At 40.7% G+C, this 22615-nt stretch overlaps 1 protein-coding gene across 1 annotated transcript in view; it reads right to left on the minus strand.

Annotated features, from left to right (window-relative positions):
- Positions 1 to 14949, minus strand: part of LOC123519725 (AMP deaminase 2-like) — a 226816-nt gene extending 211867 nt beyond the window's left edge. Inside the window, exon 1 of the mRNA XM_045281229.1 lies at positions 14521 to 14949. Coding sequence (XP_045137164.1) covers positions 14521 to 14863 — 343 coding nt within the window. The 5' untranslated portion in view covers positions 14864 to 14949. The remainder of the gene's footprint in view (positions 1 to 14520) is intronic.
- Between the last annotated feature and the right edge of the window lie 7666 nt (positions 14950 to 22615).

Genomic DNA, 22615 nt, shown 5'->3' on the forward strand with positions numbered 1-22615 from the left:
CCCTTCAGGAAGTCAACAGATCACGCGGGGACGCCACAGAACGCCTGACTTCCGATCTTTTCAAGATTTCCAATTGGGACAGAGAAAATCTAGTAGTTTTCAATGCCTCAAAAACTCAATTTCTCCATCTATCAACTCGACACAACCTTCCAGACAACTATCCCCTCTTCTTCAATGACACTTAACTGGAATGTACGCGAGATGGGGACAGTGAGGCGAGATGAGCATGAGTCTATCTCCTGCAACTGTTTGAGTCACTGGTGATTCGGTGAAGGATTGAAAATCTAAACACAGTCTCAAGACCGGTTAGCGATCTTGCTCAAGTTGTATCTTTGCTAATCAACTTTTTTTTATCACCTTTTCACGGCTTATCAGTTATCTTTATTATCATCTATAATATCTTGGAACTTTACTAGTAGTAGTAATAGTAGTAGTAGTTCTGACTGACTAGCTAATGTGAGGGAATGAAATAAGTAGTAGTAGTAGTAGTAGTAGTAGTATTAGTAGTAGTAGTAGTAGTAGTAGTAGTAGTAGTAGTAGTAGTAGTAGTAGTAGTAGTAGTAGTAGTAGTAGTAGTAGTAGTAGTAGAAGTAGTAGTAGTAGAAGTAACAATCTTTCTGATAACTATATTATCATCTACAATATCTTCAGACTGTAGTAGTAATAGTAGTGTTTTGAGGGGCTACACATTAATGCTGAAGTCACACTACAGCTTTATTTATTTTTTTTTTACTACGATGCCCAGGACGGTCGTACAGACCAGTTTTCTGCGATTGCATACGACTGTCGTAACGATTGGAAGCATTTAAGTACAAGACGGACACGTAAAGCGAAGGATGTCCACCTTTGTGGGAGTCTGAAGGAGGATGTTCACTCCTGATGTTGGAGGCAGCCCCTCCAAACTCATGTCCAATGGGCCTGCGATGTCTAAGTATGTCCCAAAGAGATCTTACAAGGACGATGGGACATCATACCCATCATGCCCTTCCTCTATCCCATCATCTTCGGTGGGTAAACTGGCTTTTTTTATTTATTTTTTTCGTGTTTCACTGTTTGATCTGCTGCAGTCTCTGACGAGACAGCCAGACGTTACGCTACGGAACGAGCTCAGAGCTCATTATTTCCGATCTTCGGATAGGCCTGAAACCAGGCACACACCACACACCGGGACAACAAGGTCACAACTCCTCGATTTACATCCCGTACCTATTCACTGCTAGGTGAACAGGGTCTACACGTGAAAGGAGACACACCCAAATATCTCCACCCGGCCAGGGAATCGAATCCCAGTCCTCTGGCTTGTGAAGCCAGAGCTCTAACCACTGAGCTACCAGGCGTGTGTGTGTGTGTGTGTATTTACCTAGTTGTATTTACCTAGTTGTAGTTTTACAGGGCCTGGGCTTTATGCTCGTGTGGCCCCGTCTCCATATCTGCACTTATCCAATCTTACTTTAAAAGTGTGCACACTCATTGCAGACACTACTTCTTCATCTAAACTGTTCCACGTCTCAATACATCTCTGCGGGAAAGTATATTTTTTAATATCTCTCAGACATCTTCCTTTTCTCAGCTTTTTACTATGCGATCTTGTGCTTCGGATGTCATATTCTTCTCTCAGGATCAGTTTCTCATTATCCACTTGGTCCATTCCGTTGATCAATCTTGTAGCTATTCTTTGTAGCCTCTCCAATTTCCTTATGTGTTTCTTTTTATGAGGGGTCCACACTACTCCTGCATATTCCAATCTGGGTCTTATTATAGTACTTATCAATTTCTTCATCATTTCTTTGTCCATGTAGTGAAATGTTACACCAATATTCCTTAGCAAATTATATGTTTCTCTAAAAATTCTATCAATATGGCTTACTGGTTGATTGTTTTCTTCCATCGTCACTCCTAAGTCCTTTTCCTTTTTGACTTTCTCCAGTTCTACTCCATCTCCCATCTTATAGGTTCCCACAGGTCGTCTTTCACTCTTTCCCATTTCCATGACATGACTTTTGTTCACATTGAATTCCATTTCCCACTTCTTACTCCATTCCCAGATCTTATTTAGGTCGTCTTGCAGTATTTCACAATCTTCCTTTTGCTTTATAACTCTGCACAGTTTCGTATCGTCCGCAAACAAATTTATGTAGCTGTTCACTCCTTCTGGCATGTCGTTAACATAAATGAGGAAAAGTATTGGTGCCAATACTGACCCCTGTGGCACTCCGCTTTCTACTGCTCTCCACTTTGACTTCATATCTTTAACTACCGTCCTTATTTCTCTCCCCCTCAAATAATTTTCTATCCATCTCAATGTACTTCCTTTTAAGCCACCCTTCTCCTCTAACTTCCACAGTAATCTTGCATGTGGTACTTTGTCAAACGCCTTTTTTAAATCTCAATAAATGCCGTCAACCCATCCCTCTCTCTCATGTACTCTATCAACTATTCTAGAATAGAAACTCAATAAATTAGTTACACAAGACCGTCCTTTTCTAAAACCAAATTGGCTATTTGATATTAATTTGTTGTCTTCAAGGAACTCAATCCATTGTTTCTTTATTATTCTTTCACACATCTTGCATATTACACTAGTTAGTGATACTGGTCTGTAATTTAAAGGTTCTTCCTTCCTTCCACTCTTATATATGGGAACCACCTCAGCTCTTTTCCATTCTACTGGTATTGTTCCATTTTCTATTGAGCATTTTATGATGTTGTATATGGGACTTGCTAGTTCTTCCCTACATTCTTTCAGTATTCTGCCTGAGACTTCATCTGGTCCCATTGCCTTCTCTTCATCCAGTTCCTTCATTAACTCTTTTATTTCAAGCTTGGTTACTTTAATCTCTTTCATATAGATTGTCTCTCTATTACTCTGTGGCCTCTCGAATTTGGATTCCTTAGTAAAGACCTCCTGGAATTTTTTATTTAATAGTTCTGCCATACTGAGATGCTTTGCTGAGATACCTCAGGACTGGAAGTTAGCTAATGTTACTCCAATATTTAAAAAAGGTAGGAAGGATGATGCGAATAATTATAGACCGATCAGTTTAACTAGTATAGTATGTAAGATACTAGAGAAAATCATTAAGGGTAGTATTTGGGAGCATTTAAATGAGAATAGATTAATTAGAGATAACCAACATGGCTTTAGATCAGGGAGGTCCTGTCTTACAAATTTGTTCGATATCTTAGAATATATTACCAAGGAGTTAGATGATGGAAATAGCATAGATGTTATATATCTAGATTTTAGCAAGGCGTTTGATAAGGTACCGCATAGGAGGCTAGTGTACAAATTGAGACTACATGGGATAGGGGGTAGGTTAGTTGATTGAATTAGTGAATGAATGGCTTTCTGATAGGAAACAGAGAGTAGTATTAAATGGGGCAATGTCTGAGTGGAAGGAAGTGGTTAGTGGGTACCCAAGGATCAGTGCTAGGACCTCTTCTTTTCTTGGTGTACATTAACGATTTAGATATAGGAATTAGTAGCAAAGTATCAAAGTTTGCAGATGATACTAAGATAGCATGTGCAGTACAGGGTGAAAAGGACAATTACAGAATACAACAAGACCTGGACAGGCTGATAGCATGGGCAGACAGGTGGCAGATGGAGTTTACTTCTAAAAAGTGTCAGGTTATGCATTTAGGTAAAGACAACACAAACTTTAGCTATGAGATGGAGGGATGTTGGCTAGAGGCAGTACAGGAAGGAAAGGATTTAGGAGTAGTGATAGACAGGACTATGAAATTTTCAAAGCAATGTTTAGAAACAAGAAATAAGGCAAATAGGATCCTGGGTTTTATAAATAGAAATGTTAGTTATAAAAGTAAGGAAGTGGTGCGTAGCTTATATAATTCCTATGTTAGGCCCCATTTAGAGTATTGCATACAGGCCTGGTCACCCCACTATAGGCAGGATATCAACATGTTAGAAGCAGTTCAGAGAAGAGCAACTAGGATGATACCAGCATTAAAGCGCCTGGAGTATAGAGATAGATTAAAGGAATTAAACATGTTTTCATTTGAGAGGAGATGTATAAGAGGGGATATGATAGAGTTATTTCAAATGTTCTCAGATACAAACTACATAGATGTGAGATCTTTCTTTATCTTAGAGGAGGGAAATAGGACTAGAAATCATGGCAGGAAGATTAGAAAGCAAGGCTGCAGGTTAGATATAAGAAAATATTTCTTTAGTCATAGGGTGGTAGATTTCTGGAATGCATTGCCAGAGACGGTTGTAAATAGCACTAGTTTGACAATGTTTAAAAACAGATTACATAAGCACTTAAATTTATTAGATTTATGATTATGTATAGCGTTGCATGATAGTTTTTATAAGAAATTTACTATAGTTAAACAAGACATGATCCCCATGTATGGGGATCACAGATTGTAGAGGAATTCGCTGCAGGACTTAGCCCTGTTAATGGGCCAAATATTTAGAATTAGTATATAATGTATTGTGTACTTGTAAGTGTATTTTTAAGTACTGATGACAAGGTTGCTGTGCAACTGATACAGGATAACCTAGATGGGCCTTGGTGGCCCTTTGTTATCCTATTATTTATGTTATTATGTTATATGTTATGTTATACTTTTTGGGTCTTCCATCATCCCGTTCTCTCCTTTTAACCTTTCTATTGTTTCTTTTTGCCTAATTTTTCCATTTATGAATCTATAGAACAATTTTGATTGCTCCTTACATTTTTCGACAATGTCTTTTTCGAAGTTCTCTTCCTCTTCCTTCCTCACCTTAACATATTCATTTCTTGCTGCTTTGAATTTTTCCTTATTTGCTGGATTCCTATTTCTCTTCCACCTTTTCCATGCTCCATCTCTTTTCTCCTTTGCCTTGGCACACCTTGCATTAAACCAATCTTTCTTTCCTTCTTCTTTAGGTTTATATTTTGGGACATATTCCCTGACCCCAGTTTTGTATATTTCCAAAAATAAGTTATATTTGTCTTGCATTGTCTCTGAGTTTTCCATCTCCTCCCAGTCTACGTTTTTAAAATAGTTCTTGAGATTCTCAGTATCAGCCTTTCTGTAATTTAATCGGTCTCCTTTGTATGAATCGTCTCTATCTTCCTTTCCCTCTTCTATATCTATTTCTAATATTGCATGGTCACTCTTTCCCAATGGGCACTTATATCTTATATCATCATTCATTTGTATACCCCTTGTAAAAACTAGGTCCAATCTCGCTGGCTCGTCGTTTCCTCTGAATCTTGTGCATTCCTTTACTCTCTGGTCCATCATATTGTCTATCATTAGGTTCAAGGATCTTTCTCCCCAGGCTTCTTCCCCCATACCACTTTCATAATTTTCCCAGTCCACTTCTTTACAGTTGAAATCTCCTACTAATATCACTTTTCTCCTTTCTTTAACGATTCTCATTAGACTCCTTATTGTGTCATCTATCATGTCTTTATATTCTTGATTGGTCATTGAATTTGTTTTTTGTGGCACATATGTTACAATGATTGTTATCTCTTTTTTATTAATATGCATCTTAATATACAATACTTCTGCTTTTCCTTCCCCACATTCCATTTCATTTATCACTATCTCTTTCCTTAACATAATCATGACTCCTCCTCCTCCTTTACCCACTCTGTCTCTTCTCCATACATTATACCTATTGTCCAAGTCTATTTTGATTGCCTTATTTAGTTTTGTTTCAGCCAGGCATACAATATCTGGATTTTCTTTCCTTATGTAATCTCTTAATTCTAATTTACTTGATAAACCCCTGTCTATGTTCGTATACATCATTTTTAGTCTTTTGCCTTTATCAATTTTAGTTAAACTTGTTCCAATTTTTTCTCTTCCTCGTTTATATACCATTTCCTTATCCTGTCTCCTAGAATTCTCCAAAAAAATGCCTTCTTCTCCTCTTCTGACCTTTCATTATTCTTTTCCCTTACTGCTGCTGCCAGTTCATTAAATCTCTTCCTTTCTTCCTCATTTCTATTTTTCTTTATATAGATATCCTTGCAGCCTTCTATTTCTCTAAGTTTGGTGTTCTATATATTTCTTCTGTTGCTGCTTGTGATTTTAGTAGTATTTTAATTGGTCTCGTTTTTCCTTATTGATATGGTCCCATTCTGTTTATTTATTCTACTTCCTCTTCCAAGTTCTGCCTATCTTCGTTGTTTAGATTCTTCAGTAGGTCTTTGACAGATTTAATTTCTTTTTTTCTCTTTTTGGTCTATATTTTATATTTTTTTCTTTTATTCCAAATACGACTACACTCTTCTTTTTTTCTGCAATTTCTCTAACTAGATTTTCTTTTGTCTTGAGGACTCCTATCATTTTGCTTGTCATATTTTCTTTTTTTTTCTTTAAGTTGTTCTTGAATCACCTCCTGAAAATCAGCCTTATCTTTCTTATCTTGGACTCTCCATGCTTGTACTTCTTTTTTAATCACGTTCTGTACTCTTTCCTCTTCCTTGTTTACTAGATCTTTCAGCTTCTCTGTTTCTTTCTCGGCTTTACCGAGTCCTTCTTCCATCTGCTTTTTGTAGTTAGCTACTTCCTTTTTTAGTTCTTCGTTTTCCGCTCTTAGCCTAGCTTCGTTTTCTTCCACTTTTTTTATCCTTTCTCTCAGTTTTATAAACTCTTTATCCTGTTCTTCATTCACTTTCATTTCCATCTTCTCCTTTATCAGTTTATCTAGTTTATATTCAATATTTGACACTCTTTTTAGTAGGGAAGTAGTCGTTGTATCGTGTGTGTGTGTGTGTGTGTGTGTAATTCACTGTTTGATCTGCTGCAGTCTCTGACGAGACAGCCAGACGTTACCCTACGGAACGAGCTCAGAGCTCATTATTTCCGATCTTGGGATAGGTCTGAGACCAGGCACACACCACACACCGGGACAACAAGGTCACAACTCCTCGATTTACATCCCGTACCTACTCACTGCTAGGTGAACAAGGGCTACACGTGAAAGGAGACACACCCAAATATTTCCACCCAGCCGGGGAATCGAACCCCGGTCATCTGGCTTGTGAAGCCAGCGCTCTAACCACTGAGCTACCGGGCCGTGTGTGTGTGTGTGTGTGTGTGTGTGTGTGTTGTTAAACTGGTGACAACGCACGAGCGGTCACACTGGTCACAACGATTCTAGCAACAACATTTTCGTGTGTCATTGCCAAACGTATGTTCAAAGGCCAGTCGTGACTCAATATTTAAACGATTTTTGACACGTTCGATGTCGAACGATGTCGTTAGCAGCACGTACGATATTGTATCTCTCTATAACGTCATTGTACGTCATTGTATGCCCGATGAAATGGTTTTGCTTGTTGTGACTCTTCCTGACAATCGAATGCAGCGCTCGATTACCGTAATGCTTTTACAATGTTGTGTGACAACAAGGAAATCTTACGACATCGTACGATATCACTGCGTTAACGTACGACTTGACTCATGACATCTTACGACAGGCCAAAAGCCATTAAAATGACATCATTGCTGCCAGCGACAGCCCTCCTATGACAGTAAGGGACGTCAAAGTAAAAAAAAAAAAGCTGTAGTGTGACCCCAGCACTTGCTTGTCATGACTCTCTTCCCGACAGTCGAATACAGCACTCCATTGTCGTAATGTTTCTATGATGTCGTGTGACAACAAGTACATATTACGACATTGTACGATATCATTACGTTAACGTATGACTTGACTTAAGAGATCTTACAACAGACCAAAAACTGTTAAAATGATGTCATTGTTGCCGGTAACACTCCTCCTACGACCGTCGGAGACGTAGTAAAAAAAAAAAAAAAAAAAAAGATGTAGTGTGACCCTAGCATAAATCAAGATAAACGTACAGCTAGACTATTCATGTTAATCTCTCTCTCTCTCTCTCTCTCTCTCTCTCTCTCTCTCTCTCTCTCTCTCTCTCTCTCTCTAAATAAATAAATAAATAAATAAATAAATAAATTTATAAATAAATAAATAAATAAATAAAATAAAATAAATAAATCAGTATTGCAACTTCTGTAGACCCACCACAATAAAGCATATCATCTACACACACATTATGATATGAACCACTTTGTCACTTTCTTCCACGCTCTTCACTGTGTTAGGCAATGTTATCGACTCAAATAAGTACACGCTGTTGCTTTAATACTACGGGCTACGTCATACAAACTGTTATCGCTACTTTTATACTACAAGAAAGTGTACAGTTTTACTGCTTAATTCAAGGTGACACCTCAACGCCCATCACAACATTCCCATTTCAATACACCAGTCTACCCAACATATCAGGGTTTCTTTAACATGTTGCACATAAGAATTATTATTATTATTTTTTTTTTACTCTAAAATACAAACGCACAATGTTATTTGCTTCTGCTGTGACGATGTATGCAAATATCAAGGTGTTTTGTCACAACCTTTGCTATATTCTAATTGCTCTGAGTTAGTTTCACATTAACTTTCATGCTCGGTTAGAGGTGCCAAAATAAAAATAATCAGAAAAAAAAGCTTCCCAATGCCACGCAAAAATAAATAAATAAACAAATAGAATAGAATAAAATAAGATGAAATAAATTAATAAATAAGTAAAAGAAACTAGAATATTTCCAGTATCTCCTACCTCTTTCGTTTCACATACCTTCACATGACTGATATTAATCCTGAAGTTGAATCAAATACCTGAAAATCTATATAACAATAATTCCAGATATAAAGCTAATTTTGTCAATGAGATCGATTCTATAGTCTCTTGAGGTAGTCTTACATAAACTGACATACAAATACACACATAGTCACACTGCGAGTAAACTCAAAATTAGCTGCCTTGCTCCATTACGATTGCGAGTACCATATATATTCCTGAGAAATATATTTGACCTTTACTGGGACGCCGCCAGATGTCTCACGTATGAATAAATAGTTATGGTGGTGGTAGTGATCAAGATGTATTAGACTTAGTCTAATACATCTTGGTAGTGATGGTGCGGATTCTGCGCACGCACTGTCACATTTACATCCATTGGTCTATCTGTCACCATCCACCATAATGTTGATTGAATGCACTGAGTGACATAGAATAGTCAAGGACTCCACAGGAGCTGCCATCCTGACCTCTGACTGCTACACGCTATCGCGAGAGTGGCTTATTACGAGAGGCGGAATGAATGATGCTTAAATTAGTGAGGACAATACATCAACTAGCACTTCGCTTAATCTCATCTTATATCCCAGAATTGATTCGAATGCGGTTAGTTAATTTAGTTAGAATAATAAACAAAGCTATTTATACCAGCAACAAACAAAACTTTTTTTGTGTGAACCCGCTGCTGTAAGAGATTATAAAGAGCTCGTCAGTGTCGTCACTTTCACTTCACTGGGAGCGCTAGCAATACCAACAACGCCACTCCATGCGGTCAGTTATCTCTTCTAAATATACCTGACGGCTTTGTGCACCTTTACTATGTGTGTGTGTGAGTGTGTGAGTGAGTGTATGTGTGTGTTTTGTCTGTCATCTGTCGCATCAGCTGGTAGTCACGTGACGAAAATATCTGTTCACTGGTGTGGATTTTCACTCACAGAATCTGACCATCAGCCGTCGATAGAAGTATAAAAGATTAAGCTGACGATATTCAACAAAATGCACACACCGTTATATATATATATATATATATATATATATATATATATATATATATATATATATATATATATATATATATATATGTGTGTGTGTGTGTGTGTGTGTGTGTGTTTGTTTTGTTTGTTTTCATGAATATTTAGATTTATAAGTTAGCGTTTCTTGAAAGATGAAACATTATGCATGATTCTTTTAATTTTCTTTTGTCCACAGAGATATAAATGCAAAGAGGAACACTCTTGCGACAGGGACAGTGACAAGAGGGTTGACAAGATCGCATCGCGAGTGAATGCATGCACACAATAAGGAAATGTGATGAGGAAGAATGGTACCTCAGATGATAAATTATTAAATAATAGATATATATATATATATATATATATATATATATATATATATATATATATATATATATATATATATAGAGAGAGAGAGAGAGAGAGAGAGAGAGAGAGAGAGAGAGAGAGAGAGAGAGAAAAAATATATATATCGTGTTCACATAATGATGAAAATGACTAATGAAGATAAACTAAATAAGTTCTAGATTCGGGTCCTCTGATTTGCCTTGCACAAGTTTCTACCAACGTGACGGGTGTCGGGCATCTCTCTCAACGATACAGTCACCAGTGTGTCATGGCACCTTCCTCACTGGAAATTAAGGCCTGCTCACCCTCAGTAGTTCCTTAGCTCCTCGACAGCTAGTACGGACACAGTCTTCACTAAGTGCACTTCATGTGATGAGTTTCTATGCCCACCCCACACCACGCCCGGGACACGACTGACTGATAGAGGCAGGGTTATGAATGCTTTGGAACCCGTGTCCCGCTCTCCCCAGAACCAGAAAGAAAAGAGGAAAGACAATTTTTCTTGGATCATCGTTAAAACCACCGAGTTGCAATCGTCGCAATCGTCACGTCGTCCTGAGTAAGAAAACGGGTATTTCTGGAAATGAGTTAGAAGGGCACATATATGTAGCAAGATGAAGAATAGAAAAAAATCAAGAAATTTGTTGAATTAACAGTAAGAGACGAAACAGAAACTTGTCTGGGATTTACCATAACCTTATAATTCAAATGACTGATGATCGTGATGCAATGAAGCACTAAAGTTGTGATCTCGCTGAACGTTTCCCTTTATGTCTCACAACTCAAGGGGGTAATCACAGCCTGCCCTCTAAAGACAACTCTCTTTCTCACAAAACTACATGCACTTACTACACACACTTCCTTCTGAGGAGGGGACCAGATATGTCCCCAGATCGGACTGCTCTTGACACCTCCCTCAACTTTTTCTTCATTAACTTCGGCAGCATTCGCGGTCTTAGATCTAATTCTCAATCTGTAGAATACCATCTCTCCTCTACTAAACCTCAACTTCTTTTCCTCACCGAAACACAGCTGTCTGAGCTGTCTGAGTTTCTGTTCCCTCCTACTTTTTTTTTTATCCTTATTTTCGTTCCAAAGCTGGATGTTGCGTCTATGTGCGCAACGGCTTAACTTACTCTGGTGCCAAAGCTCTTGAATCTTCCGAGGTTTCCACCATCTGGCTTAGACCCAATAGTCACTCTATCACTAAATTTATCTGTGCTGTCTATCTCCCCTAACTCTTCTGACAATATTAAATTCTTGGGCTATTTAACTTCGAAAGTGGAGCACATTCTTTCCTTCTATCCTTTTGTGGAGATCTCCATCCTTAGAGATCTCAATGTTCACCACCAGCTTTCACTTTCTTCTCCCTTCACTGACCATCCTGGTGAACTAGCCTTCATCTTTGCTATCTTTCATGAGCTAGAGCAATTGATGCAACATCCTATTCGTATTCCTGACCGTCTTGGAGATACACCTAACATTCTTGCTTTTTTCCTTACCTCTAATTACTGTTTCCTTGTCAGAGACCCATTTCTGTGTGATGAACGCATAACAAAGATGACAGTGTCTGACATAGAAGCGTACATTCCTCACTCTTTTATTCAACCTAAAACTTCTAACCTTGGTTTAACACAGCCTGTTCTCTTGCTATACATGATAGAGAGGTTGCCCACAAAAGGTACTTGAGTCTTCCATTACCTGAATCTCATACACTTTATATTTTTGCACAGAATCATGCCAAGTCTGTTCTTCAACTTGCCAAACACTCCTTCAGAGTTAGAAAATGTCAAAATCTTTCAAACTCAAACTCTCCTCGAGACTTCTGGCATCTGGCCAAAAATATCTCATATAACTTTACTTCATCTTTCCCTCCTTTATTTCATTCTGATGCCACAACTGCCATCACATCTGTCTCTAAAAATTAACTCTTCTCTCAAAACTTTGCCAACAACTCCACCTTCGGTGATTCTGGGCTTGTCCCTCCATCTCCTCCTCCCTCTGACTATTTCATGTCTTCAATCAAAATTCTTCATAATGATGTTTTCCATGCCCTCGCTGGCCTAAACCCTTGTAAGGCTTATGGATCTGATGGGGTTCCTCCTATTGTTCTCAAAAACTGTGCTTCTGTGCTTGCACTTTACCTGGCCAAACTCTTTCAACTGTGTCTATCGACTTCTACCTTGCTGGAATTTTGCCTACATTTAGCCTGTTCCTAAAAGGGTGACCGTTCTAATCCTTCAGACTACCTCCCTATAGATTTAAATTCTTGATTATGTAAAGTTTTTAATCTATCCTCAAAAGGAAGATTCTCAAACATCTGTTGCTTCACAATCTTCTCTTTGATCGCCAGTATGGCTTCCGTCAAGGTCGCTCTACTGGTGATCTTCTGGCTTTTCTTACTGAGTCTAGGTCATCCTCTTTTAGAGATTTCGGTGAAGCTTTTGCTGTCGCGTTAGACATATCAAAAGCTTTTGATAGAGTCTGGCACAAAGCTTTGATTTCAAAACTGCCCTCCTATGGTTTCTATCCTTCTCTCTGCAACTTTACCTCATGTTTCCTTTCCGACCGCTCTATTGCAGCCGTGGTAGATGGCCACTTTTCTTCTCCTAAATATATTAACAGTAGTGTTCCTCAGGGTTCTGTTCTGTCACCCACTTTCTTTCTATTATTCATTAATGATCTTAACCAAACTTCTTGCCATATCCACTCCTACACTTTTCCATATATTTTCAGAGACGGCTTACCCTTCAGTAAGTCAACAGATCACGCAGAAACGTCACAGAACGCCAGACTTCAGATCTTTCTAAGATTTCCGATTGGGGCAGAGAAAACTTAGTGTTCAACGCCTCAAAAACTCAATTCCTCCATCTATCAACTCGACACAACCTTCCAGGCAAGTATCCCCTCTTCTTCAATGACAGCTGTTTCCATCTTCTACAATGAATATTTTGAGTCTGTCCTTTACTCATAATCTAAAGTGGAAACTTCACGTCATCTTTTGCTAAAACAGCTTCTATGAAGTTGTGTGTTCTGAGGCATCTCCGGCAGTTTTTCTCGCCCTTCCAACTGCTAACTCTGTTCAAGGGCCTTATCCGTCCTTGTATGGAGTATTCTTCGCATGTCCGGGGGGGAGGGGGTTCCACTCACACGGTTTTATTAGATAGGGTGGAATGAAGTGCTTTTCGTCTCATCAGCTCCTCTCCTCTGACTGACTCTCTTTAGCCTCTTTCTCACCGCCGAAATGTTACATCTTTTGCTATCTTTTATCGCTATTTTCATGCTAAGTGCTCTGCTGATCTTGCTAACTGATTGCCTCCCCTCCAGCGGCTTCGCTGCACAAAGCTTTCTTCTTCCTCTCACTCCTATCCTGTCCACTTTCTAATACAAGAGTTAACCAGTACTCTCAATAATTCATACCTTTGTCTGATAAACTCTGGAACTCCCTGCCTGCTTCTGTATTTCCATATTACTACGACTTGACTTTTTTTAAGAGGAAGGTTTCAAGCCATTTGTCCCTCACTTCTTGATAAATCTTATGAACTTTAAGGGAACTGGCAACCCAGTGGGATTTTTTCTCCATTTTTTTTATGCCCTTGGCCAGTTTCCTCTCCTCCATAAAAAAGGAAAAAATAATAAGAAAAAAAAAAGAGACTGAAACGTGTACAAGTCAAATAAGAGGAGGATGCGTAGCTTTACTTGGGTCCTGCTGGGTCTTGTCTAGGAACATTCTCGGTCTTTATAGGGATGAGAGAGAGAGAGAGAGAGAGAGAGAGAGAGAGAGAGAGAGAGAGAGAGAGAGAGAGAGAGGAACTGGCAACCCAGTGGGATTTTTTCTCCATTTTTTTTATGCCCTTGGCCAGTTTCCTCTCCTCCATAAAAAAGGAAAAAATAATAAGAAAAAAAAAAGAGACTGAAACGTGTACAAGTCAAATAAGAGGAGGATGCGTAGCTTTACTTGGGTCCTGCTGGGTCTTGTCTAGGAACATTCTCGGTCTTATAGGGATAGGGAGAGAGAGAGAGAGAGAGAGAGAGAGAGAGAGAGAGAGAGAGAGAGAGAGAGAGAGAGAGAGAGAGAGAGAGAGAGAGAGAGAGAGAGAGAACTTGCCACCCTTGGGAGTGATAACAAAGGAATGCAAAATATAAGACTTGAGTTTAATGCTTTCACACATTGACACAGACAGGTGAGTACGAGCAACATAATCTGTCTTCACCTAACCTAACCTAACCTAAACGTTATAAAAATGCGCCATTCAAAATATCAACACAACTGAGCTCTGAGTAACCCTCGCCGCTCATCCTTTTATTCTGTTCCGTCTTTATCATTCATCCCATTTTCCTGTATTATTCATTTATGTGAACAACTTTTCCTTCACTTCGCTCGTCCATTCCTCGCAGAAAGAAAATCTACTTCCCTTTCATCATTTCATCCCACTTTCTTCATTATTCATTCATTTTCTCACTCGTTCTCTCACCCACGACTTCTATCCGTCTACATTGCAACGTCTTGCTGAAAAAAAAAAAAATACCTCGTCGCGGGTACATAGCATAGAGGCGGCCGTCATCATCAGGATCACAGCGGGTAGACACGGAGGCGCTGCTGCGGTAGGACATTGCACGTCTCGTCTGCCTCACCACCACTAAGGAGACACAGACACACAGGAAACGTTTGCGGTTGATTCCCAGCACCAAAGATTCTGCACTGCCTTGACCGCTAAGGAGCACGAGTGAGGTGAAACAGAGCACTACTGCAGACGAGAAGACGGTAGTTCGATCTCCCAAGGGCAATGGGCAACAACTGACAGAGGTGAGGGCTGTGGCGTTGTGCACTGAGGCGTGATGTAGCAAGACAAACGCTCCTGAAGTTGGCATGTATACCCTTCTTCTGCCCCCCCTTCCCTTCCTTCTTCCACCTCTGTCTCCTCCTCGCTGTCGTCCCTTCACTGGTCCACCTGGCACCTGTCCCGCTCCTTGTCTAGCGTGAATTCCCACCACGGCGCCAAGAAGTGATTGCCAACTCCATACACATGGTCTACCTTCTATGGGTTATTTCTGGCATAGTGCGGGTAAAACAAAAGTTACAGGAAGTCGAGGTATTCATCTGTCACCGAAGCTTTTACCTGTCCTTCCTGCTTTAGCGAGTGTCGATGCATTAACAATGGAAGTGTGACTTCCATGTGTTAGGCGTCATAGTACTACTCTTCTACTTATTGAATACAGGTCTCCTTTATTTTCTCTCTCTTTTAAATAGTAGTAGTAGCACCACCACCACCACCACTACTATTACTATTACTATTACTACCACTATGCTACCACCACCACCATTACCACTACTATTACTACTACTACTCTATACTTCTACTACTATTACTACTACTACTACTACTACTACTACTACTACTGGTAGGAGCAGCAGCAGCAGCAGCAGCAGCAGCAGTAGTAGTAGTAGTAGTAGTAGTAGTAGTAGTAGTAGTAGTAATATCTCTTATCCTTAGTAGTAACAGCGGTGATATCTCACAGTGTAGATAGTAACAATATCTTTTCATATTTAGACAACTCACTACAAAGTCACTCATGTGTGACATCGAAAAGATAAAGATAAAGAAAAGAAAACAAGTAATTATTTCAGAGATCAGTTTCCCTGGTGTTTTCAAGGAGTTAGTAGTTTCCTAACTCACTACAAAATTACTCTCATGTGTGACATCGAAAACAGAAAGATAAAGAAAACAAGTAAACAGTCAACCATAATTTGGGAAAGAGCCACATTTTCCTGTTCTTTTTTTTTTTCAACATATTATCCTTTGTTTCTGAGGAATTCCTGACTTGCGAGAGAGGAAGTCCGTCACAGTGTATACTAAGGTAATGATCGATATTGGATAATGGATATGATGACGTGAATAGGAGAAAAAAAAAATCTGCTACATTGACAAACTCTCGAAGCCCTCAAAGAGCTAACGAAAGACCTCCCATGGACATTATCAAGGAATGGATGACCAAATATAGGATACCGGATACCTACACCATTGTTTATTATTTCACGCCGCAGCCAGATAGAGCAATCCAAAGCGTCCCGATAGAAGTGAAGCACAGAAACGCACAGCAACGCGCTCCATATCGAGCCTCGCGAAAGAAACACGGCAACAAGAGATGGAAGGGAACGTTGCGAGTTTCATCTCTTACTGTTATTTTTTTTTTTTTTTTGCGACTGATGAGAGAGAGAGAGAGAGAGAGAGAGAGAGAGAGAGAGAGAGAGAGAGAGAGAGAGAGAGAGTCACGACACAAGGCCAGCTCTGCCATTAACATCATTAAACTCCCCCTTCCCTGAGCTTCTCTTGGTGGCCGCTAATCGACTCAGAGGTGAGGCACAGGAAACACCCTAGACGCACGCACATGATAGTCAGGACTGGCCGCTGGGTAGTCGGAGATAAAGGAATATATAAAATGGTAGAAAATGAAGTGCAAGTGTCTTATAAGTAAATAAGAGATTGATCACTATTCCTACTAGATACTGACAACAGGATATCTGCCCCTTAATACTTACATACATATTTAACAAACCCGACAGAGTGACTGGGGAGTGACCAGGACATTTAACACTGGTAGCAGAGCGTAGTTCAGTCATGTCAGTCTCTTTTAAAACTCCACCTAAGTGGAGTGGTGGTAAAGGTTATGAGATTTGGAGAAAAGACGTGTTACTTTGGGCGGGCATGACTGAATTAAAAAATAATAAAGGAGTAGCGATCTACTTGAATCTGGATGGGAGAGCGAAGGTCGCTGCTTCACAGTTGGATTTAGAGGTGTTGGCTGGTGATAATGGTTTGGATACATTATTGGAAAGGTTGGATAAGTTGTTTTTGCTGGATAAAGGATCAAGGCAGTTTGAGGCCTTTGACACCCTGGAATCATTGAAAAGGAGCCGGGATATGGATATTAGGACATTTATTTCGGTTTTTGAGAATGCCTATTTTCGTTGTACTGAATTAGGTATGGTGTTGCCAGAGGTAGTAAGGGCATTTATGTTGTTACATTCTTGTGATTTAGGTGAGAATGATAGGAAGTTGGTGTTGTCTGCCATGACCGACATTGCTTTCGTGAAGATGTCAGACGCCTTGTGCCGTATATTCTCTCCCGGATTGACACAGACGCATGCGGAGTCAGCTGGTGCGTCGGCAGTTTCGGTAAAGAGGGAACCAGTGTTTATGGGAGGTTCACCTGGCATGGACGAGGATGGACAAGGTGTTGATAATGAAAGTTCTGGGGATGTTTTGTATGCCGGTGGATTTCAAAGAGGCCGACCTATGGCGAGGAGTTATGGCAGGGGTAGACGCCCAAGGGATGATGGTAATTCGAGGGCCAGGGCCAATTGGAGGAGACAGAACCCTGTTGGCAATGATGGTAAGGTGCCGAGGTGCAACATTTGTGATTCAAAGTTTCATTGGGCTAGGGATTGCCCAGATTCATATGAATCTATGGGTGGAAAGGCCTCGAAATGGTTTGTTGGCCCAAGTTCAGGGGGTGATACAGAGACTGGGGATGGTAGTAGTAAAACCTACATGATGTGGTATGCCGGCAATAAACATGGTAAGCTGATGGAGGAATGTAAAGGATATGTGTTGTTGGATTCTGGGTGTTCTAGAACTGTGTGGCTCGTACTGGTATGAATGCTTTTTGGAGAGATTGACGGAGTGTGAGAGGAAGACTTTGGTGGTGGAGGACACTGATGCGGTATTTACATTTGCAGATGGGAAGTCGGTCCATTCAGTGATGAGGGTTATTCTGCCTTGCATTGTAGAGTACATGATAGAGAGGTAACCCATAAAAGGTACTTAAGACTTCCATTACCTGAATTTCATACACTTCATATTCCTGCCTGGAATCATGCCAAGTCTGTTCTTCAACTTGCCAAACACTCTTTCATAAATAGAAAATGTCAGAATCTTTCAAACTTCAACTCCCCTCGAGACTTCTAACATCTGGCCAAAACATCTCCAATAACTTTACATCTCCATCTTTCCCTCCTTTATTTCACCTTAGTGACACCAATGCCATCTCATCTGTCTCTAAAGCTGAACTCTTCTCTCAAATCTTTGCTGACATGTCACCCTTGGATGATTCTGGGCTTGTCCCTCCTTCTGACTGTTTCATGCCTTCAATAATTTAAAGTTCTTCGTAATGATGTTTTCCATGCCTTCGCTCCACTAAACGCTTAGAAAGTTTATGGACGTGATGGGGTCCCTCCTATTGTTATCAAAAACTGTGCTTCCGTGCTTGCACCTTACCTGGCCAATTTCTTTCAACTATGTCTATCAACTTCTACCTTTCCTTCATGCTGGAAGTTTGCCTACTTTCAGCCTGTTTCTAAAAAAGGGTGACCGTTCTAATCCCTCAGACTACCGCCCTACAGCTTTAATTTCTTGCATGTCTAAAGTGTTTTAATCTATCCTCAATAGGAAGATTCTCAAACATCTGTCACTTCACAATCTTATCTCTGATCGCCTGTATGGCTTCCGTCAAGGCTGCTCTACTAGTGATCTTATGGCTTTCCTTACTGAGTCTTGGTCATCCTCTTTTAGAGGTTTCTGTGAAACATTTGCTTTCACATTAGACATATCAAAAGCTTTTGATAGAGTCTGCCATAAAGCTTTGATTTCCAAACTGCCCTCCTACAGTTTCTATCCTTCTCTCTGCAACTTTATCTCAGGTTTCCTTTCCGACCGTTTTATTGCAGCTGTGGTAGACGGTCACTGTTCTTCTCCTAAATCTATTAACAGTGGTGTTCTTCAGGGTTCTGTCCTGTCTCCCACTCTTTCTATTATTAATTCATGATCTTGATCAAACTTCTTGCCCTATCCAGTCCTACGCTGATGATACCATCTTTCCACGTGTTTTCAAAGACGGCCATCCTTTTAGGAATTTAACTGATCACACAGGGATGCCACAGAACGCTTGACTTCTGATCTTCCTAAGATTTCTGATTGGAGTAGAGAAAACTTTGCGTTCAATACCTCAAAAACTCAATTCCTCCATCTATCAACTCGACACAGCCTTCCAGACAACTATCCCTTCTTTTTCAATGACATCTGGCTGTCCCCACCTTCTACTCTGAATATCTTCGGTCTGTTCTTTACTCACAATCTAAACTGGAAACTTCACATCTCATTTCTTACCAAAACAGCTTCTATGAAGTCAGGCGTTCTAAGGCGTCCATCGCCAGTTTTTCTCGCCCTCTAACTGCTAACTCTGTACAAGGGCCTTATCCTTCCTTGTATGGAGTACTCTTCGCATGTTTGGGGTGGTTCTACTCACACAGTTTTGTTAGATAGGGTAGAGTCAAAAGCTTTTCCTCTCATCAACTCCCTTTCTCTGACTGACTGTCTTCAGCCTCTTTCTCACTGCCGGAATGTTGCATCTCATATTATCATTTATCGCTATTTTCATGTTAACTGGTCTTTTGATCTTCCTAACTGTATCCCTCTCTTCTTCCTGCAGTTGGCTTTCTTCTTCCTCTCACCCCTATTCTATCAACTCTTGAATACAAGAGTTAAACAGTATTCTCAATCATTTATACCTTTCTCTGGTAAACTCTGGAACTCCCTGCCTGCTTACCGTATTCTCATCTTCCTACGACTTGACTTCTTTCAAGAGGGAGGTCCCAAGACATCTGTCCCAGACTTTCGGCTCTCTTATTACTTTTAAGGGAACTGGCAATCAAATGGGCCTTTCATTAATTTTTTTGTTCCCCTTGGTAAGCTTCCCCTCTTGTAATATATATATATATATATATATATATATATATATATATATATATATATATATATATATATATATGACTTGACTTCAACTAAGAGGGAGGTTTCAAGACATTTATCCATGGAGAATAGCGACTGAGGTGTTTTTTTTTTTTTTTTTAATCTATACCATGTGGGCTTTTCACGGGAATTTCTGGGCTTAAGGAGATACTTTTTGTGGAACCTCCTATCTCAACCGTTGCTCCGAGTGAGGAAGTCCAACCTACACTCGGACCGTGGACAGGATTCGAACCCGTGCGCTTGGAGACCCCTCGAACCCCAAAGCACACATGGTTCCACTGTACCACGACGGTTTTCCTGTTACCTTTGGCCCGTTTTCCCCTCTTACATAAACAAAACACACACACACACACACACACACAGTGGTTAGAGCGCTGGCTTCACAAGCCAGAGGACCGGGGTTCGATTCCCCGGCCGGGTGGAGATATTTGGGTGTGTCTCCTTTCACGTGTAGCCCCTGTTCACCTAGCAGTGAGTAGGTACGGGATGTAAATCGAGGAGTTGTGACCTTGTTGTCCCGGTGTGTGGTGTGTGCCTGGTCTCAAGCCTATCTGAAGATCGGAAATAATGAGCTCTGAGCTCGTTCCGTAGGGTAACGTCTGGCTGTCTCGTCAGAGATTGCAGCAGATCAAACAGTGAAACACACACACACACACAGCTACATAAATCTGTTTAAGGACAATGCGAAACTGTGCAGAGTCATAAAACAAAAAGAGGATTGTGAAATACTGCAGGAAGACTTAAACAAGATCTGGAAATGGAGTAAAAATTGGAAGATGGAATTCAATGTGGACAAAAGCCATGTCATGGAAATGGGAAAAAATGAAAGACGACCAGTGGGAATCTTTAAGATGGGAGATGGAGTAGAACTAGAAAAAGTAAAAAAGAAAAACGACTTGGGAGTGACGATGGACAAAAACAATCAACCGGTAAGCCATATTGATAGAATTTTCAGAGAGACATGTAATTTGCTAAGGAATATTGGATTAGCATTTCACTACATGGACAAAGAAATGATGAAGAAATTGATAAGTACTAAAATAAGACCCAGATTGGAATAGCAGAAGTTGTGTAGACCCACCATAAAAAGAAACACATAAAGAAATTGGAGAGACTACAAAAAATTGCTACAAGAATGGTTCCAGAATTTAAAGGGATGACATATGAGGAGAGACTAAAAGCTATGGATCTACCAACCCTGGAACAGAGAAGAGAGAGAGGGGATCTGATACAAGTTTATAAAATGATTAACGGAATGTATCAAGTGGAAAATGAGGAACTAATCCTGAGAGAAGAATATGACATTAGAAGCACAAGATCGCTTAGTAAGAAACTGAGGGAGGGAAGATGTCTGAGAGATGTTAAAAAATATAGTTTCCCACAAAGATGTGTTGAGACTTGGAACAGTTTGAGTGAGGAAATGGTGTCAGCAACAAGTGTGCATAGTTTTAAAGAAAAATTGGATAAGTGTAGATATGGAGACGGGGCCCAGGCCCTGTAAAAACTACAGCTAGGTAAATACACACACACACACACACACACGGTAGCTCAGTGGTTAGAGCGCTGGCTTCACAAGCCAGATGACCGGGGTTCGATTACCCGGCCGGGTGGAGATATTTGGGTGTGTCTCCTTTCACGTGTAGCCCCTGTTCACCAGCAGTGAACGGGTTGTAAATCGAGGAGTTGTGACCTTGTTGTCCCGGTGTGTGGTGTGTCTGGTCTCAGACCTATCCCAAGATCGGAAATAATGAGCTCTGAGCTCGTTCCGTAGGGTAACGTCTGGCTGTCTCGTCAGAGACTGCAGCAGATCAAACAGTGAATTACACACACACACACCCGGTAGCTCAGTGGTTAGAGCGCTGGCTTCACAAACCAGAGGACCGGGGTTCGATTCCCCGGCCGGGTGGAGATATTTGGGTGTGTCTCCTTTCACGTGTAGCCCCTGTTCACCTAGCAGTGAGTAGGTACGGGATGTAAATCGAGGAGTTGTGACCTTGTTGTCCCGGTGTGTGGTGTGTGTCTGGTCTCAGGCCTATCCGAAGATCGAAAATAATAAGTTCTGAGCTCGTTCCGTAGGGTAACGTCTGGCTGTCTCGTCAGAGACTGCAGCAGATCAAACAGTGAAACACACACACACACCGCGTAGTGTAGTGGTTAGCACGCTCGCTCGACTCAATCGAGAGGGCCAGGTTTGAGTCCCGGGAAGCGGCGAGGCAAATGGGCAAGCCTCTTATTTGTGTGGCCCCTGTTCACCTAGCAGTAAATAGGTAGGGGGTGTAACTCGAGGGGTTGTGTGGTCTCGCTTTCCCGGTGTGTGTTGTGTGTGATGTGGTCTCAGTCCTACCCGAAGATCGGTCTATGAGCTCTGAGCTCGCTCCGTAATGGGAAAGACTGGCTGGGTGACCAGCAGACGACCGAGGTGAATTACACACACACACACACACACACACACACACACACACGGCCCGGTAGCTCAGTGGTTAGAGCGCTGGCTTCACAAGCCAGAGGGCCGGGGTTCGATTCCCCGGCCGGGTAGAGATATTTGGGTGTGTCTCCTTTCACGTGTAGCCCCTGTTCACCTAGCAGTGAGTAGGTACGGGATGTAAATCGAGGAGTTGTGACCTTGTTGTCCCGGTGTGTGGTGTGTGCCTGGTCTCAGACCTATCCCAAGATCGGAAATAATGAGCTCTGAGCTCGTTCCGTAGGGTAACGTCTGGCTGTCTCGTCAGAGACTGCAGCAGATCAAACAGTGAATTACACACACACACTACTGGGTGCTGTAGCATATTAGCATAATACATAAGCAGTGTGTGAT

The sequence above is a fragment of the Portunus trituberculatus genome, chromosome 46 (assembly GCF_017591435.1).
Source record: "Portunus trituberculatus isolate SZX2019 chromosome 46, ASM1759143v1, whole genome shotgun sequence".
Taxonomy (NCBI): domain Eukaryota; kingdom Metazoa; phylum Arthropoda; class Malacostraca; order Decapoda; family Portunidae; genus Portunus; species Portunus trituberculatus.